Source organism: Erinaceus europaeus, chromosome 7 (genome assembly GCF_950295315.1).
Source record: "Erinaceus europaeus chromosome 7, mEriEur2.1, whole genome shotgun sequence".
In the NCBI taxonomy this organism is placed as follows: Eukaryota; Metazoa; Chordata; class Mammalia; order Eulipotyphla; family Erinaceidae; genus Erinaceus; species Erinaceus europaeus.
The window spans coordinates 71,746,025-71,764,007 of record NC_080168.1 but is presented as its reverse complement, the minus strand read 5'-3'; the positions used below and the strand labels follow the sequence as shown (position 1 = coordinate 71,764,007).

The following is a 17,983-nucleotide window of genomic DNA, read 5'->3' as shown; positions in this document are numbered from 1 at the left end:
GTGCCGTGTGTGCTGTCTAGTTATAAGCAGTGGGACATGTACATCATGGGGAGAAAGTCCTTTGGGTGGGAAGGAAGGGCTTGGCTTGGGCAGCCATGAGAGATGAGCTAGAGACTCAGATGGGGCAGACGTGAGAGACCTCTGGGTGACAAGCCAGGGTGCAGCCCAGGAGACACGTGCTCAGAAGTATGTTTACGTTCATACTTGCAGCAGCACCCTCTCAGAGATGGTGGAGAGTCCCCCCAGAGACAGGAGTGGTATCCTCTGTCCCAGCTGTTGCCTGAGAAGCTAGGGAGGGCCTGGCCTGTAGCACCCACCAGTGGTGTCCCAGCACTAGGTTGGGGAGAGACCCCAAGTGGACTAAACAGAGGGTTGTAGGGGGTGGAAGTGGCAAGCAGTCTGCTCAGCACCCTGAGACAGTGGAGTAAGAGGGAATCTTCACCATCAGAGAATTGAGAAGTACAGAGGCTCCGTGTCCTTCCCTGCTCCTGCTCATGGCCACCCACTGCACTTTCAGCCTCTGCACTTGACCTTTCTAGGATCCAATTTGGGTCAGAAAAAAGGCTCACCTGGATAGTGTCCCCACTTTGTCGTGTTTGCGATCCGGGTTTGAGCCCAGCCCCCTGATGCACTGGAGGAAGTTTTGGTGCTGTGGTGTCTTTCCTTCACCTCTGTCTCTGCCTTTCAATGTCCTCTGAATACAGAAAGAAGAGTTGGTGGCAAGGCTCTTGGAATCTCTTAGAATCACCTTCCTTTCTCTCAAGGGCTGAGGAAACTAGCATCTCTTTGAGGTGTGCCCCTGGGCAGGAGTTTCCTCCACAAGGAGTTACCTCTCCTAGGGGCAGAGGAAGCAGGGGGTGCAATGGGGGCCATGTGACCATCACCATGGGAGCTCTGCTTTTTTTCTGGAAGATTCCTTGCCTCTGCGTTCGACACACAGCCTGCTGGGAGATTCCATTGCCACCTGGCTCAGCTGTCACACAGAAAGGACATGTATTCTGGTGACTTCATTGTCACATGGCTCCCATTGCACCCCTCTTCCTCTGCCGCTGGGAGAGGTGCCTCCTTGTGGAGGAAAAAGGGTGGTTACTCTGCTGAACACCAAGCATCAGTTGGCATAATGCACACTTTCTAGATTCTGCTGTGGGCCTCTAGTCAGAATTGTTTCTAATTAACCACTTCACTCAGACCTGTGAGTGGAACAGACAACTCGTCTACCCAGTGCCTGATGGCCCCTGGGCCAGGGACTAAGCTCTTTGTGGTGTCCCCAGGTGCTTCTCGACTGCCACCTCTCCAGATTCAAAGGAGGTCTCGAAACTTTACATCAGGCTCAACCTGACGCTGTTGTCTGGCTATGGAAGAAGGGCAAACGCTAGAAGAAGAAGAAGAAGCAGAGAGGGCCCCCCTCCCCTGTCCCACCACACGCATACACTGTCACTGCTCTCACTGTCACACTCCTGCTGCTGAAGATGGGGGCCCACATCCTGGAAAGATGTGTGGCACGGCAGGGTTGGGTGGACGGGGACTGGGACTGACACATAAGGGAGGGCAGACATTGCTGATTCATCCCAACTGCCCAGGCTATCTCGCACATCAGGTAATGAAGGCATGGCCGGCTGGGCTGGAAACATGGCCAGGTACACTGGGGAAATGGGGACAGGGTCCCAGAGTGCAGGGCTCTCACTGCTGTGCCCAACCCGGGTGGGGACTGCTCCTTCAGATCCACAGGAGGGGAGGGACTTCTTTCTGTTTGTTTTGGCACACGTCCTTCAGAATCCAGCCACACCTGCTCCTCACCTTGTATTTGACAGGCTGTTTTGAAATCACTTCCTTTCAAAAAGGGAACATTTAAAACCTGTGGGTTAAAAAAAAAGTTCAGGTTGGGCTGGTACAATAGCTCGTCTGGACATCTTGCTGCTTTGTCTTATGTGTGACCCAGGTTCAAACCTAGCCATTGCTGCATTGAAGGAAGCTTTGGTGCTGTGGGCTCTCTCTCTTTCTCCGTTTCTATCTTAAAAAAAAAACAAAAAACAGAAGGGAGAAGAGAAGAAAACAATTACCACAGAGATTTGGAGAAGTGGGAACTTTAAGAGTTTGCCACTGAGGCCAGGAGATAGCTTACTGGGCAAAGCAGACTCCAGTCTGTGTGAGGCCCTGGGCTGAGCCCCAGCACCAGAAAGAAACCCCAGATCCCCTAGGGGAACTCCATGGATGGTGGAGCAGTGCTCTAGTCTATGGGAGAATTAAAGCAGGGTTGGGGAGGAGGCTGCTGATTGGTTTGGCACATGAGGGAGACCTCGAGCTCACTCCCTGGAATCACATTAAAAATAAAATGTCACGGGAGTTTCCCTTTGTAATTATCACCTTTTCAGAGGATGGTTTTAAATCCATTAATATGCTACCTGGCACGGATTTCAGGGACTAGGCCAGGGGAGCGTTCTTGCAGCAGGCTGCTGGAGTGGGCAGCAGAGTTACTTTCTGATCCTTCTTCTGGGAGGAACTTGAGCAGATTTGACTGTGCTGGTGGCTCAGGGGCAAGGAAGCTCAGCCCTTGTGCTCAGATACATCCTAGCCAGTTCATGCTCCGCAGGCATCATAGTATGAATAAGAGAATCAGATAGAACAGAGACACAGAGCTCTAAAAACAGTCACAACACCCTTCTCATTGCAGTCATCATCTTCAGCAGAGACCAGCTCTTGTCCTGAGCAGGGCGGGGGGGGGGGGTTGTCCTTTCTCTAGCGGTCAAGTTGTCTGTACCAAAGACTTGACCATATTGGCCACACCAGAAAGAACATTTGTCAGAGCACTCACTTAAAAAATTAATTAATTGATTAAAAATATTTTATTATTAAGGAATAGGAGGAGAGAAAGAACCAGATGTCACTCTGGCACATGTGCTGCTAGGGATTGAACTCAGGACCTCATACTTGAGAGTCCAAAACCTTATCACTATGCCACATCCTGGATCACATTAATTGATTTTTTTAGTTTGAATAGAGACAGAGAGAAATTGATAGGGAAGGAGAGAAAGTGATAGATAGACCAGCAGCACTACTTCACCACATGTGCAACATACCCCCCTTGCAGGTGGAGGCTGGGGGCTTGATCCTGCGTCCCTGCACAAGGTGATGTGTGTGCTCTCTACCAGGTGTGCCACCACCCGGCCCCTTCCATTTTTCCTTCCTTCCTTCTTTCCTTCCTTCCTTCCTTCCTTCCTTCCTTCCTTCCTTCCCTCCCTCCTCTCTCCCTCTCTCCCTCCTTCCCTCTCTCCCTTTCTCTCTCTCTCTCTCTCTCTCCCTCTCTCTCTCTCTCTTTCTAGAGCACTGCTCAGCTCTGGCTTCTGGAAGTACAGGGGACTGAACCTGGGACTTTGGAGCCTCTGGGACTCAGGCTTGAGAGTCTCTTTGTATTACTATTATGCTGTCTTCCCTATCCCTACAGTCACACTTAAAAAAATTTTTTTTATTTATTTGTTAATGAGAAAGATAGAAAGAGAGAGAGAGAGAGAACCAGATACCACTCTGGTATATGTGTTGCCAGGGATTGAACTTGGGACCTCATGCTTGAGAATCCAATGCTTTATTGCAGCACCTCCCAGACCACATACAGTCAAACTTTTAAAGATTGATTTATTTCTTAGTAAGAGAGAGAACCAGAGCATCACTCTGGCACGTATGATGCTGAAGACTGAATTTGGGACACGATGCTTGTCAGTCCAACGCTTTATCCACTGCACCACCTCCCAGGACACAAGCACACTCACATCACTGTGGGACGATCACCATCACCCCCTCCTGCACCTTCTCATCATCCCACACTGAGACTTCTCTTACTGAGCATGCCTCCCCTCTTCCCCTTCTCTCAGACCCATCAACCACCTCTATTCCTGCTTTGAATGAGACTGCTCCACGCACTTCCTCTAAGTGGATTCATGCAGTCCCTGCTTAGTACTGGCTTACTTCACTGGTATAATGTTCTCCAGGTTCTCATCTCCATGGTAGTAGATCTTCAAGTCATTCTTCCTTTTGTGTGTGTGTGTGTGTTTTACTTATTTTTAATTTTAATTTTTTTTTTTTGCCAGAGCTCCGCTCAGCTCTGGCTTATGGTGGTGCATGGGATTGAACCTAGGACTTTGGAACCTCAAGTATGAGAGTCTCTACATAGCCATTATTCTACCTACCCTGCCCCCTTTTGAAGACTAAATAGTATTTCACTGTGTGTGTCTTTCTCCATTCATGTGTCGGTGGACACATGGGTTGCTTGCTCCTTTTATCTATTACAGATAACATGGCTATGAACACAGTTGCACACCAACTGTTCAAATTGAAACTTCTCTTGGAAGAACAGGGGGGGAGCCGGGGGGTCGAACCAGCATCCTTACGCTGGTCCTTGCGCTTTGCACCACATACAATTAACCCACTGTGCTACCACCCAACCCCCCATAAAATCATTTTTTAAATAAGAGATGCTTCCACCCATGTTGATTAGTAAGAAATAATCTACCCAAGGGCTGGGGCAATAGCATAATAATTATGCAAAAACCTTTTCATGCCTGAGGCACCAAAGGTCCCAGGTCAATCTCCAGCACCACCACAAGCCAGAGCTGAGCAGTGCTCTGGTAAGGAGAACACTCTGGTAAGAAGGGAGAACAGGAGATGGAGGAGGAGATAAAATAAAATAAATGAGAAGAAAATAAAGGAAAATAAGAGAAAAAAAAAAAACCAATTGTCCCCATGGCATTTATGGTACAAAATTTCAAAACCCAAGTAACAGGAGAACCTGAAATTAGAGCCTTGTGCAAACCACTAATTAGATCCATGAGTTTTCAGAAATTTACTAATACTGTTGATTCTAGGACGGTCATAAATCACTTAGCAAAGATATTTTTTCTTTTTTCTTTTAGTAGAGAGTGAAAGAGAGAAAGAGACACCTGTAGTACCGCTCTACTACTCCTGAAGCTTCCTGCCGGCATGTGGGGACTGGGGGCCTGAATCTTTGTCCTCATGCATGATACTGTGTGTACTCTAGTGAGTGCACCACCACCTGGCTTCCCTCATGATTTGACTTTTTTTCATGGTTATTCTCACAAAACAACAAGGGCAAATAAGCTACATATTGCCAATAGCAACTCTAGCTAAATGGAAGTAAAGATGCTTCCAAAGTTCCTCAAGCAAATGGAAATTAGGGCCTGGGGATGTATTGGCAATAGTGGAAAGATTACTTTGTTGGTTTTTTTTTTTTAAAATTTTTTTAAATACTTATTTATTTCCCCTTTTGTTGCCTTTTTTTTTTTTTTAAAAATTATTGTTGTAGTAATTGATGTCATTGTTAGATAGGACAGAGAGAAATGGAGAGAGGAGGGGAAGACAGAGGGGGAAAGAAAGACAGACACCTGCAGACCTGCTTCACCTCCTGTGAAGCGACTCCCCTGCAGGTGAGGAGTCAGGGGTTCAAACCGGTATCCTTACTCGGGTGGTTGCGCTTCACGATACGTGCTCTTAACCCGCTGCTCGGGCTTAACATGCTGCGCTACCACCCAACTCTCCCGGAAGACTACTTTAAAGCGGCCCTGCCCAACTCAGTTCAGCCCATTCCAACAAGAAAACAAAAACAAAACCAAAAAACCCCAGGGGACCCAGTGACCCAGTTTCCTGCAGTTCTTCATGTGGACAGAAGGTGGCACCAGAGAGGAGGCAGTTTTGTCACTAGAGTTTAGTCTTCTAGGAGCTTCAGAAGCTGTTCAGCCAGTTACACCAGCAGTCATCTGCCCTCTTTCACAATTTAGTTCTTTGATCCTGAGGAGCCCCGTACCTCTAGAACAATCAAAGTCTGGAACTCTTTTTTGTGGTGTTCTGCTGTGACTGTTGCATCCTGCCTGGCATCTGCAGTGGCACCCCCAGTGGCCACACACCCACCCCAGTCTCTGCTGCTGTAACCATCTCTGTAACCATCTGTACCTGTCAGGGGCCTGGGGCGATGTGGTGGTGTGGGGAGGTGTCACCCGCACATTTCTAAGAAGGAAAGCATCAAAATGGCAGCTCTGAGTCAGTGCCACTGCTGTAACAGTCTTCCTGTTAAGGGGACACTCGCCAGCTGGCTGCCACCAAGGCCACCTCTGGCAGAGCCCCAAGCCAGGACATGCTGACAGGGGACACTGAGCAGGCTGGGAGGAGCTCTTTTGGTGGCACTCCATGGTCAACATTTTTATTGGCTTGGTTGCTCACAGAGAGCAGACCCAGAAGCAAAGCAGATGGCAGGGAGCTAGAAGGAGCCGTCGCTGGCCCAGCATGTGGCTTAGTAGGGCTTCAGGGACTGTAAGGAGGCAACCCAACATGATGGGTACTGCAGGGAGGTGGTTGATGTCCCCAACTGAAGCCAGCCCTTTCACCTAAACCCTGGAAGGAGGGGGTTGCTTGGAATTGCAGGGCAGGGACGGAGGCCAGCCAGAGCAGGGAGCTGTCTTCGAGCACTAGACATTATAGAACTGTGGGTCATTTAGCCTGAGGCATCTTGTACACCTGTTCAAGACACCCAGCTAAGCTGGGCAGCAGGGTACCCAGTAGAGTTCACACTTTCTCATGTGCAAGGACCAGGGTTCAAGCTCCTCTTTATTCCCACCTGCAGAGAGGAAGCTTCATGAGTAGTAGAGCAGTGTTGCAGGTATCTCTCCTTCTCTTTGTGTCTTTATCTCTCTTTGTCTCATTCTCTATCAAAATTTTAAAAATGATTGCAGGGATCAGTGGAGTCGTGCAGGCACCAAGCCAGCAATAACCCCAGTGGCCAAAAAAAGAAAAGAAAAAAGTTAAGATTTATACATACAAGTCTGAAAAACTTCCAAAGGTGAATTAATGAATGAGAAACCATCACCCATATAGGTAGTTCAGATGTATGCATTACACCCATCTTGAGTAGCTGAGTCATGGGGAGTACTGACATCGAGTGGGGCTTGCTAGGGGACTCTGGAAGTCTCATCCCAGTCCCCGTGTGCTGGGACCTCTGATCATGAGGTGTTAGCTCCCTGGGCCAAGACTCCCGGCCTAGTCCCAGGGACAATGCCATATGCAGGCATAGTATAACTTTGAGGACTAAAGGCACTGAGAGATTTGAAGAATTTGTTGGGCTGTGTGGAAGGGTCTAGAAAAACTAGACAGTGACTATCCTGAGTCCACAGGTCATTTTCCTGCAGTCAGTCACTTAGTGGTGACATATTCTTATGTGCTAGGGTGCTTGTGTGTACACAGTCATTCCTTGCCTGCCTTAAATCTTTTTTCTCCACTTCTTTCTTCCTTCCTTTCTTTCTACCACTAGGACTCTGTGCCTGCATGATAAATTCATGGCTACAGGTGACCTTTTCTTTCTTTCTTTCTTTCTTTCTTTCTTTCTTTCTTTCTTCCTTTCTCCCTTCCTTTCTTTCATTTTATAGAACAGAGAGAAATTGAGAGAGGAGGGGGAGGCAGAGAGGTAGAAAGAGACAACTGTAACATTGCTTCACCTCTCATGAACCTTCTCCCTCTGCAAGTGGGAACTGGGGACTTGAACCCAGGTCCTTGTGCAAGGTAATCTGTGCAGTCTACTGGGCCACTTCCTGGGTCTCTTCCTTACTATATTTCTTTTCTTTCTTTCTTTCTTTCTTTCTTTCTTTCTTTCTTTCTTTTTTTTTTTTCCTGCTACCAGTATAATCACTGGGGCTTGGTGCCTGCATGGCTCCATCATTCCCTGTGGCCATTTCCTCTTTTTCATTTTTAAATCTTGTGATTAATAGTAGGTTATAAGATTATAAGATTAGACTATATAACTATACCACACCACACTCACCTTCAAAGTTCAATATCCCCACCCTCCTACCTCCCAAAGGTAACCACCATAGTTCTTACAAATGTTAGAAACAGAAGCAAGCTTGCAGGTATGAACATGGGGTACCTATGTCCCTTCGAATTAGTGCTTGAGCATCCTTTGGATTAATGCCTAAGAGTGGTATCACTGGCTCATAAGGTGCTTATTTAAGGACTCTCCATACAGTCTTTCAAAGGGCCAATACCACTTTGCATACCCACCAGCAGTGTAGCAGAGTTCCTTTTTCTCCACAACCTCTCCAACACCTGTCATTTCCTGGTTTGTTGATGTAAGCAATTCTATCAGGTGTGAAATAGAATCTCAGTGTTGTTTTGATTTGCACTTCTCTAATGATAAGTGAAATGGAGCTTTTCTTTATATATATATATATTATTGGATAGAGACAGAGAGAAAATGAGAGGGAAGAGGAGGCAGAGAGAGGAAGGAACAGAGAGATACCTACAGCCCTGCTTCACCACTTGCAAAGCTTTCCCCCCTGCAGGTAGGGACCAGGGGATTTAACCTGGGTCCTTGCACATTGTAACATGTGTGCTCAACCAGGTATGCCACCACCTGGCCCCAAGTGGAGCATTTTTCAAGCATCTGTGGGTTATGTGTAGCTCTTCTTTAGAAAACTGTCTATTGGGAGTTGGGCGGCAGTGCAGTGGGTTAAGGGCATGTGGCGCAAAGCACAAGGACCTGCATAAGGATCCCAATTCTGGCTCCCCACCTGCAGGGGAGTCACTTCACAGGAGCCGATCTGCAGGTGTCTCTCTTTCTCTCCCCCTCTCTGTCTTCCCCTCCTCTCTCCATTTCTTTCTGTCCTAACAAGACGACATCAATAACAACAACAATAATAACTACAACAACAATAAAAATACAACAACAAGGGCAACAAAAGGGAAAATAAATAAATATAGTAAAAAATTAAAAAATAAAAAAACTGTCTATTTAATTTTTTGCTCCACCTTTTTATTGAATTATTTTTATTCTTTTTGTAGATCTTTTCTTTCTTTTTGATACAGCATGAGAGAGATAGAGAGGAGAGAAAAGAGGAGAGAGAGAGAGAGAGAGAAGAAACACCTGTGGCTTCCCCTTATAGATGGGGACCAGGGCCTTAAACCTGGTTCCTTGGGTATGGTATCAAACATGTGTACCACCCAACTTTTTTTTTTTTCTTTCCTGTTTTTAAAATTCACTTGAGATAGAGATAGATAGATAGATAGAGAGAGAGAGAGAGGGAGATAGAAGAAGAAGAAGAAGGAGGAGGAGAAGGAGAAGAAGAAGAGGAGGAGGAGGAGGGGGAGGGGAGGAGGAAGTGGAGGAGGAAGAAGAAGGAGAAGAAGAAGAAGAGGAGGAGGAGGAGGAAGAAGAAGGAGAAGAAGAGATTAGAGCCCCACTCAGCTCTGGCACATGTAGTGGGATTAAGCTTGGAGTTGCAGGCATGCAAATCCTATTCTCTGATGTGCTGAGCTATCTCCCCACCTCCATATTTACTTCTTGGATTATATGACTTATACTTACTAGGCTTTGTGTAAGAGTGTGTGTGTGTTTCAGTTTCATCAAGTTCACTAAGCTTTGCTTCAGTCTTTCCTATCTTAAATACCAGTCAGATTTATCCAAAGGATGTGAGGACACTAATTCAAAGAGACATATGCACCTGCCTGTCATACCCCCAGCCATTAGGCCTGTGACAGTGACACTACTCCCCTGGGGGTGGCCGACCTGTGAGGAACCAGAGACAAGAACCACTGGCCTGAACCTTTCCAAGAAAAAGGAAAAGAGAACAGAGCATCTGGCCCGAGGTGTGAAGGGAAGGTTCCTGTTCCAAGCTCAAGCTCTTATCACAAGACAAGCCGGTCTCTCTGGAAGCTGTTCAAAGTGACCCACGACAGCCTGTAATTATTTCTCACTCAGTCTTTAATGCCTTGAGAGTAACAATCTTCAGAGCTTGTCAGGGCAAACACCTCTATTTAAAGAAGCTTGTGCTGTTTAACAGGCTCCATACAGGGTCCTCTGGCCAGGAGCCAGGAGCCAGGAGCCAGGAGCCAGGAGCCAGGAGCTAGGAGTCAGGGGTTCTTTTTAGCACCTGGATAAAAGCTGGCTTTTTCTTTAAAAAATATTTTAGGTTCATTTAAAAAGCATCTGCATCTCCTTAAAATACTCATAAACGCTACTGTGTGAAATGCTTGGAACTCCTTGGACTGAGGCCAGGATACTCGAGGCAGAGCAGTGGATGGGCTCTCTAGGGTGGGGATGCATGAAGTTCAGGTCAGGGACAGGGTCACTGTCAGACTCATCTCCCATGGAGGTGGGCACCAAGGAAGAAAAAGCAGCTTTGGAGCACTAGTGCTGGAGACAAACATATACAGGGAAGAGATTGCTCTGTAGAGCAACATGTAGAGCTCTGGTACACTGGTGGTGGGGAGGCAAGCTGGTACGACCTCTACAAAAAACAGTAGAGAGTGTCTTAAACAAGTAGGAATAAAAATATCATCTAGCAATCCTATTCTTAGGCATATACTCTAAGGATGTGGAAACACTAATTAGAAAGGACATAACTACATTCATAGCTGTAATATTCACAGTGGCCAAAGTATGAAAAAAACCTAAATGCCCACAGACAGATAACTGGCTAAAGAAGTCATCTATGTGCAATACATTATGCTGTATATATGCAATGGGATGCTATTCCACAGTGATAAAAGATGAGATTATGACCTGTCACTGGGGCACAAGAATGCCAAACTGGCTAGACATGAAACTGAGATAACTCATTTGGTATGGCTTATGCCATGTGAACAAAGCAGGTTAGAGCCCTGGCACCACACAGAAGTGCCACAGCACTGGGGGAAGCTCAGGAAGATCCCTCTTGGCCTCCCTGTCTGAATGAACAAGTCAGCTAGGAAACGGTGAAATCACACATGTGTGCCACCCTGAACCCGCAAAGGAAACCTACTACCTAAGTAATATGTTTTTTATTATTTTAGACGACGTTCAAGGCATTACAAAAGTATCTTAGTAGTCAGCATGTAATTAAAGCTATCATTCATCATCACAAAATGTTTTGACAGTGCTAATTTTGGCCACAGGGCCAGGCAGTGAACCCTGTTCGGTACCATTCATATTTATTTATTTATTTTTGGTAAAGGACATTGAGTGTCAAATGATGCTTGTGTTCAATTTTTCCCATGGAACTCCTAACCACCTTACCCCATTCTATTGTCTACTAAAAAAATTCTAAGAATTCTGTTGCCACTTAAAAACAACAATAACAACAAAAATTAGGTGTGGGAGAGGAAAGTGAGCCAAGGTGTGAAGCAGCTAAAAATCTCCTGGGACTGGCCGGATTTTCAGTCCAGTCTTTCCAGCTGGTCTTTGAAAACAATAAGTACCCACCCTTGCCCCATTTTGCTTGGCACCATAAAGAAAGATAGGGGTGGGGGTGCATTGTGAGACTCCCTAAGAACCTGTCCCAGTGATAGGGAGCCACCTTCCATGAGCTGTGTGCCACACTCCACATGGGGCAGGGGTAGTGTTCTGCAAACCACCCATCATTGAAAGGCCACCTTTAAAATTCAAGGCCAGTATCTGACCATTCCCATTTCCATCTCACTGGGTGGGGGAGCCCTTGAAATAGCAGGTGCAGAGAATTAACCTTGTGCACTGTAACAACTTCCCTTAGAAAACCGAATCACAGGCCTTAGAAGCCTTGCTGGGCAGCTTTCTCCACTATCAGAGGGACAAAACCTCCCAGAGCAGGTAAGAAGCCAAGAGCTTCTCTCTATGTAGCCAGGGGAAATTATCTGGCAAAGGGGTCATTGAACCTTGGAGAGGGGATTCTGCAAAAAGATTTGAATCCTTGAGACATCAAAAGAGCCAGGTTTCAATTCCAAGCACCACCATAAGCCAGAGCTGAGCAGTGCTCTGGCCTCTCTCGGTTTCTTTCTTTCTATCTATCTTTCTTTCTTTCTTTCTTTCTTTCTTTCTTTCTTTCTTTCTTTCTTCCTTTCTCTCTCTCTCCTTAATATAAAACAAATATTAAACAAACAAAGCAAAACCCCCCCCCCACAAAACCCAGGACTTGTTGCCTTCCCTCAAAGAAAGAGAAACCAAGCTAGATACTCTGTTTAAAAAAGCAGTACATGGGGCTGGGCAGTGACACACTGGTAGAGTGCACAAGTCACCCTGTGCAAGGACGTGTTCAAACCCTTGTCCACAACTGCAGAAGGGAATCTTCAAAAACAGTGGAGGAGTGGTGCAGGAGTCTCTCTTTCTCTCTCACTTTATCTCCCCTATCAGTTTCTCTCTGTGCTACCAAATTTTAAAAAAGACAGAAAAAAATAAAAGGAAAGTAGCAAGCATCTCATATCCACACCCCCTAGCAGCATAGGATTGAACAGGAAAGAAGGAACAAAAGCAGGGAGCCCAGCCTAGGGGTTCAGGTTAAAGCAGAGGAGAGCTCCCCTTGAAGGCACTTGGATGTCTCTTGAGAGACAGATATTTTCAATGGCCATGCCACTGATAAGAATCTCTCTAGGTTGACAGCTAAGCAGGTTGCCTCACCCACCCTCTAATGGCCAGTGTGTGTGTGTGTGTGTGTGTGTGTGTGTGTGTGTGTGTGTGTGTGTGCGTGTGTGTGTTCAGGGAAAGGCGTTAGACCGGTTTCTTGGATTTGCCGGAACAATACCGAATGAGCAGGTAGCACAGCTCAGTGACGTTGAGCAGGATGCAAATGCCAGAGACAGCAATCATGAAGAAGGTGAAGACGGTCTTCTCGGTGGGTCTGGAGACGAAGCAGTCCACAGAGTTGGGGCAAGGCCAGGCGGTGCACTTGACCAGGCGCTGCATGTGGAAGCCGTTATACATGACGTAGAAAATGTACATGAAAGCAGCCTCGAAGATGATGCGGAAGAAGATGCTGCTGGTGTAGGTCCACCACAGCGAGCCCTGGATGCGCACCTTCTGGCTCTTGAGCTCCTCCAGGTCTTTGAACTCGCTCTTCATCTCACCCTTGATGAATTTTCTCTTCTTCTCATGCCGCCGGTAGGCCACGTGCATGGCCACCAGCAGTGCGGGTGTGGATACGAAGATGAGCTGCAGTGCCCACAGGCGGATGTGGGAGACGGGGAAGAAGTGGTCATAACACACGTTCTTGCAGCCCGGCTGCAGCGTGTTGCAGGTGAAATCTGCCTGCTCATCCCCCCACACCTCTTTGGCCGCCACCACCAGGATCATGACACGAAAGATGAACAGCACCGTCAGCCAGATCTTGCCGATGCTGGTGGAGTACTTGTTCACCCCACCTAGGATGGTGTGCAACGCGCTCCAGTCCATCTTCTCGGGGTCCTAGGTGTCCTGGGAGACAGGGGGCAGAGTCAGGGCTAGCAGTGGGGACACCACTCAGCAGTAATGAACACAGTAAAACCCTCATCTGAGCAATAAACACCAACTTTTTTCACAAGCTTGTTGGATTGACTGGCAAGTCCCAGAACATCTCTTAAAGACCAGCTGATTCCCTGAAGTTACCTGCCATTCAATATATGGCAAGAATGGGGTGGGCAGAGGACTACCCCAAGTGCTGATGGAACCCCCTGCAGACACTTCCTGCATCATTGAAACCCCCCACTACTCAGTGCCCTGTGGCTGTCTGTAATTCCTTCTGTTTGTGAGCAAAAATTTGTTGTCTCACTTGCCTCCTCTCTCTCTTTTTCTTTCTTTCCCCTTTTTTTCTCTTTCCCTTTCTTCTTTTCTCTCTCTGTCTCTCTGTCTCTCTCTCTCTCTCTATTTCCCTTTCTCTCCCCCACCTCTCCAGAGCATGAAAATCTTTTTGCATCCCTACTATGCTGTCTTCTTAGCTCCATAATAAAAAATCTGAATCTGAAAGCCACCCAGCTCTTCAGCCAATAGCCTTAGTTTCCAGCAAGTCACATATCTTCAAATGTTCTGGTTCAGGAAGTAACTGGTGGCCCAGCAGGGGGCGCAGTGGGTAGGGCACTGGACTCTGGAGCCTCATTCCTGGCATCAAATGTGCCAGAGTGCTGCTCTGGTCCTCTCTCATTCATTCATAAATTAATCTCTAAAACAGTCTTAAAAAATAAAGTGTTCCAGCTAATTTTCAGACTTAGCCATAAGATGAATGCAACTAATGGGAACACCCAAGTGAAAATTCCAGAAAGGTCCCATTTCTCTTTTCTGGGCCCTAAGGATTAGGCTAGAAGTGGCATTTCTATGAAAAAGGTGCTTTGTTCATGGGGGTGTGTGAAGTTTACATGCTGCTATCATCAAGATCAAGAGTTCAGTTTGTATCCAGGGGTGTGTGTTTTAATAATTGCCACCACTGTGCATTCTTCTTGTGAGCTGTGACTTCAGACTAGAAGTGTTTCTTCTCTCTCTCTCTCTCTCTCTCCCTCTCCCTCTCCCTCTCCCTCTCCCTCTCCCTCTCCCTCTCCCTCCCCCTCTCCCTCCCCTCCTCCCCTCTCCCTCTCCCTCTCCTTCCCTCTTTCACCAGAGCCCTGCTCAGGTCTGGTTTATGTTGGTACCGGGGATTGAACCTGGAACCTCAAAGCCTCAAGCATGACAGTCTGCAGTCTCCACAGTCCTAGCAGGGTTTCTAAAGAGTTCCATTCCAGAGAAGGACAAGACCCAGTGATCCCTCTTCTCTGCCCTATCACTGGTGCCCCAGGCTGGTGTCCCATACTGCCACTTACAAGCCAAGTTTGCTAGCAGCTGAGTTACTTATGGAAGACAGATTAGGGGTGGGTAGGAAGTGTGGACTGATCTTCAAAGTCAGTGGCCCCCACCCAGGCAAAGGCTTGACTGCCTCTATCCAGAGTTACATGCCAACCTAGCTCAACCAACCCCCGTTCAAGCAAGAGCATGCCCTCCCACAGTCCCATGAGTAATCCAGTTCCTAGTGGGGAGTGATTCTTCCTGACTCAAGGGCACAGTGCTCCCATCCTCCCAGAAAGCTGGATCCTGTTTCCCAGTGGACTTTTTCTTTTTCCTCCTCCAGTTCCTTCTTCCTCTTCCTCCTCTCCCTTCCTTCTCCCCTCTTCTTTTTTAAATTGTCACTGGGGCTTCACTCCTCCAGGCAAATCTTCCCCTCACCCCATAGAAAGAAAGAGACAGTGAGACAAAGGGAGAGAAAGAGAGTGAAATAAGAGATCATAGCACAACCAAAGCTTCCTTCAGTGTGGTGGGGGCTGGGCTCAAACCTGGCTTAAACTCTGTACATGTCATGCATGTACAAACTATTGCATTTACTGGTGACTATAAAACATTAATCCCCCAATAAAGGAATAAAAAAAAAGCCTGGACTGGGCTCAGGACAAAGCAGGTACACTATCCAGGTGAGCTATCCTGTTGCCCCCCTCCCCCTCAACCCTCAAACCCTCCCCCCTCCACTCCAGGTGATAGTCTGATCACTCACACCTGCTGAGCACATTGAGCTAGCTGAAGCCATTGTAGCCAATGGGGGAGAGGGGTGAGGAGAAGCAGCAAGGCCAGAGCACTAGAATCCATATCTTTATTGTTCCATTCTCTCTTTCTTTCTTTCGCTCTCTTTTTTAATTTTTCTTTTTTTAAAAAATTTCTTTATTGGGGGAATAATGCTTTATAGTCGACAGTAAATACAATAGTTTGTTATGTGGAAAACTGAGAAATGTTATGCATGTACAAACTATTGTTATTTCTTTCTCTCTTTCTTGTAGGAGCAGAGAAAACGAGAGAATGCAAGAGAACACAACAATGAAGTTCCCTTCTATGTGATGGGGGCTGGGCTCAAACCTGGACTGAGCACATGGCAAAGCAACATATCATACAAGTGAGCTATTTTCCACCCACTCTAGCCTTTCTTTCTTCCTTCCTTCCTTCCTTCCTTCCTTCCTTCCTTCCTTCCTCTCAATGGGATGTATGTGAACCAAACTGGCTGGTGGCTGAAGATACTCTGCTAAGTTGCCAGCACCGGTTGTGGACGAGCCAGGCTAACACCTCTGCAGGATGGGGCGCCTGGGATTGTTAGTAAACCCTGAATGAATGAGTGGTTTGAGCTCTGGGTTGAGCGCCTTCCCCAGGAGCCTTCAAAGAGCCTTTCAGGAAGAGGAGCCAAAGCCAGCCAACCTGATCCCCACGGGGACAGTAGAGTAGGTCAGGAGGCGCTGGTGCACAGGTGGCGCTGCTTTCCTCACGCCCGTGGGCACTGCCCACTGCCCTGCGGACTCTTGCTCACAGCCTTGGGCACCCGTCAGCCGGCCGGCACCCGCCCACAGCTGTGGAGCACCCGTCCATCAGGCCCAGCGGGCTCCACCGTTCTGGGTCTCGCTGCACAGGTCCGGCTCCATGCTCCCAGTTCCCCATCTAGAATGGGCCCCAGGGGCTCCGTCAGGGCTGGCGCCCAAGTTAAGGGTGTTTAATCTCAGAAAGAACTGTCCCTGTCTCTTCGTCTCTGTCTCTCTCGGCTTAGGCTCGTTCTCCCTCAAGTCCGAGGTCTGATGCAACCATCTGAAGCTCACCGCCCCCCTTGCACCTCGTAAGCAGACCCCCGCCCCCAGGGTTTCCCCGCCGCCTGGCCCCGCGCCCCACCCCAGCGACCGCGAGTGTAGACCCAGCCGCTCCCGCGATCCTACCCCGCGCCTGCAAGCCTCTCAGAGATCCAGGGGCGCCCGCTCCCTCACCTGGTGCCCCCAACCCCCTGAGTCAACCCCCTCCCTCTACCGCTCCCGCCTGGACCGTGTCCGAGTCTCCGGCCGCGGGGTCGCGTCTCCAGGTGGCCCTCCTGCCTCCAGCCAGGGCCGCACAGGTCTTCCAACTCAGAGTCTCGGGGCGCAGGGTCGCTCCACTCTCTCGGAACCCCTCCCTTCGAAGCCCCCTCCCCCATGGCCCGGAGACTCGAGCCCCTCCACCCCCAGCTGCTCCCTGGCTCCGCGGCCTCACCTGCGGCGGAATCCGAGATGGGTGTGGGGGTTGCGGGGGCTCCGGGAGGTCCGGGGCGCAGGCCGGTCCTGGCCGGGCCGGGAGAGCTGGGCCGGCGCCGGAGACTTCCACCTGCCCGCTGCTGCGGCGCCTTTTAACCGCACCCCGCACCCCACACCCCGCCCCGCCCGCGCTGTTTGGACGGTCACTCAGGGGCGGCCCCTGGCGGGCGGGGCGGTGGCGGGACTGCAGCCCCAGTCGGTCTCCGAGGGGCACCCGGGTCCCAGAGCCCTGAGTTCCCCAGGTGGGGCGCCCCGGGTCCCACTAGGAGGACTTCCCAACCCCTTCCAGAGGGAGCCCCGATCCCAGGACCCCCACTCCCTTAGGAGAGCACTCCAGCCCCAGCGCCCCAGTCTGGCCTTGCGCCCGCACACGCCCACCTGTTTCGTGGACGCGGGTCCCAGTTGGGCGAGGCCCAAGAAGGTGGCCGCAGCCTGGCTCCTGAGTGTTCGGGGTTCGGGGGTGACCGCGGGTGTCTCCCTGGACCACCTAAGGGCGCCGGGCAGGGAAAGTCGTTCGGGCCTGGGGTGCAGCTTTTTTGGGGGGTTCCCCCTGCCGTGGCCTACAGGGGTCGCGAGTGCCAAGCTCTCCCCTCCCCCCAACGAAGCAGACGTTCGGGGTGCCAGGGGTCTCTCTGTCTTCAAGGAGGGGCCCCATTTTCACAGCCGGAACCCGCGAGGAGTGAGTTTGGCTAATAGTGGGGGGAGTGTCTCAGAAGGGGGCTCCAGAGGGGGTGTTTCAGGAAGGGACTCCAGAGGTTTCGTCTTTCACCCCTATTTTCTGTTCCTTCAGGAGAGGAGGTGCAGGCAGGATGTGGGGGGGGGGGAGAGGGTGCTGCACTCTCCCCCAGCTCAGCTCCCAGTTCGAGGGTTCCCCTCCCAGCCCCCACAGGCGTGTTTGGCTGTCCCGAGACGCAGGTGTCACCCAGCCACTGCAGGGGAAGGATCTCTCCCTCCCACCCGCCACAGCGCGCTGCAGGGTGGCTGGCAGCCGCAGCTCGCGTGAGGGGTGAGGGACGTGTTGGGGTGCAGGCTGCAATCTCCGGGCGCTGATTCACCCTAGGCCTGGCCGATGGATTTCCTGGGACTGCACCCTAAGAGGGGCCACGGGTTCTTCCTGGTAAAACCTGCGCCCTACCGCCTGGTGCAGCGATGAACCCCAGCTCGGGCCAGAGAC

General features: G+C 49.4%; 1 protein-coding gene across 1 annotated transcript; it reads right to left on the bottom strand.

Annotated features, from left to right (window-relative positions):
* Positions 1–11,880: 11,880 nt before the first annotated feature.
* Positions 11,881–16,918, bottom strand: GJB2 (gap junction protein beta 2). The gene is made up of 2 exons (XM_007529464.3): positions 16,769–16,918; positions 11,881–13,192 (listed from the first exon to the last, which is right to left on the bottom strand). The coding sequence occupies exon 2, from the start codon at positions 13,169–13,171 to the stop codon at positions 12,491–12,493; it is 681 nt and encodes a 226-aa protein (XP_007529526.1). The 5' UTR covers positions 13,172–13,192; positions 16,769–16,918; the 3' UTR covers positions 11,881–12,490.
* Between the last annotated feature and the right edge of the window lie 1,065 nt (positions 16,919–17,983).

Coding starts and splice junctions, on each gene's coding strand:
- GJB2 (XM_007529464.3), bottom strand. CDS start 13,171: ATGGACTGGAGCGCGTTGCACACCATCCTAGGTGGGGTGAACAAGTAC.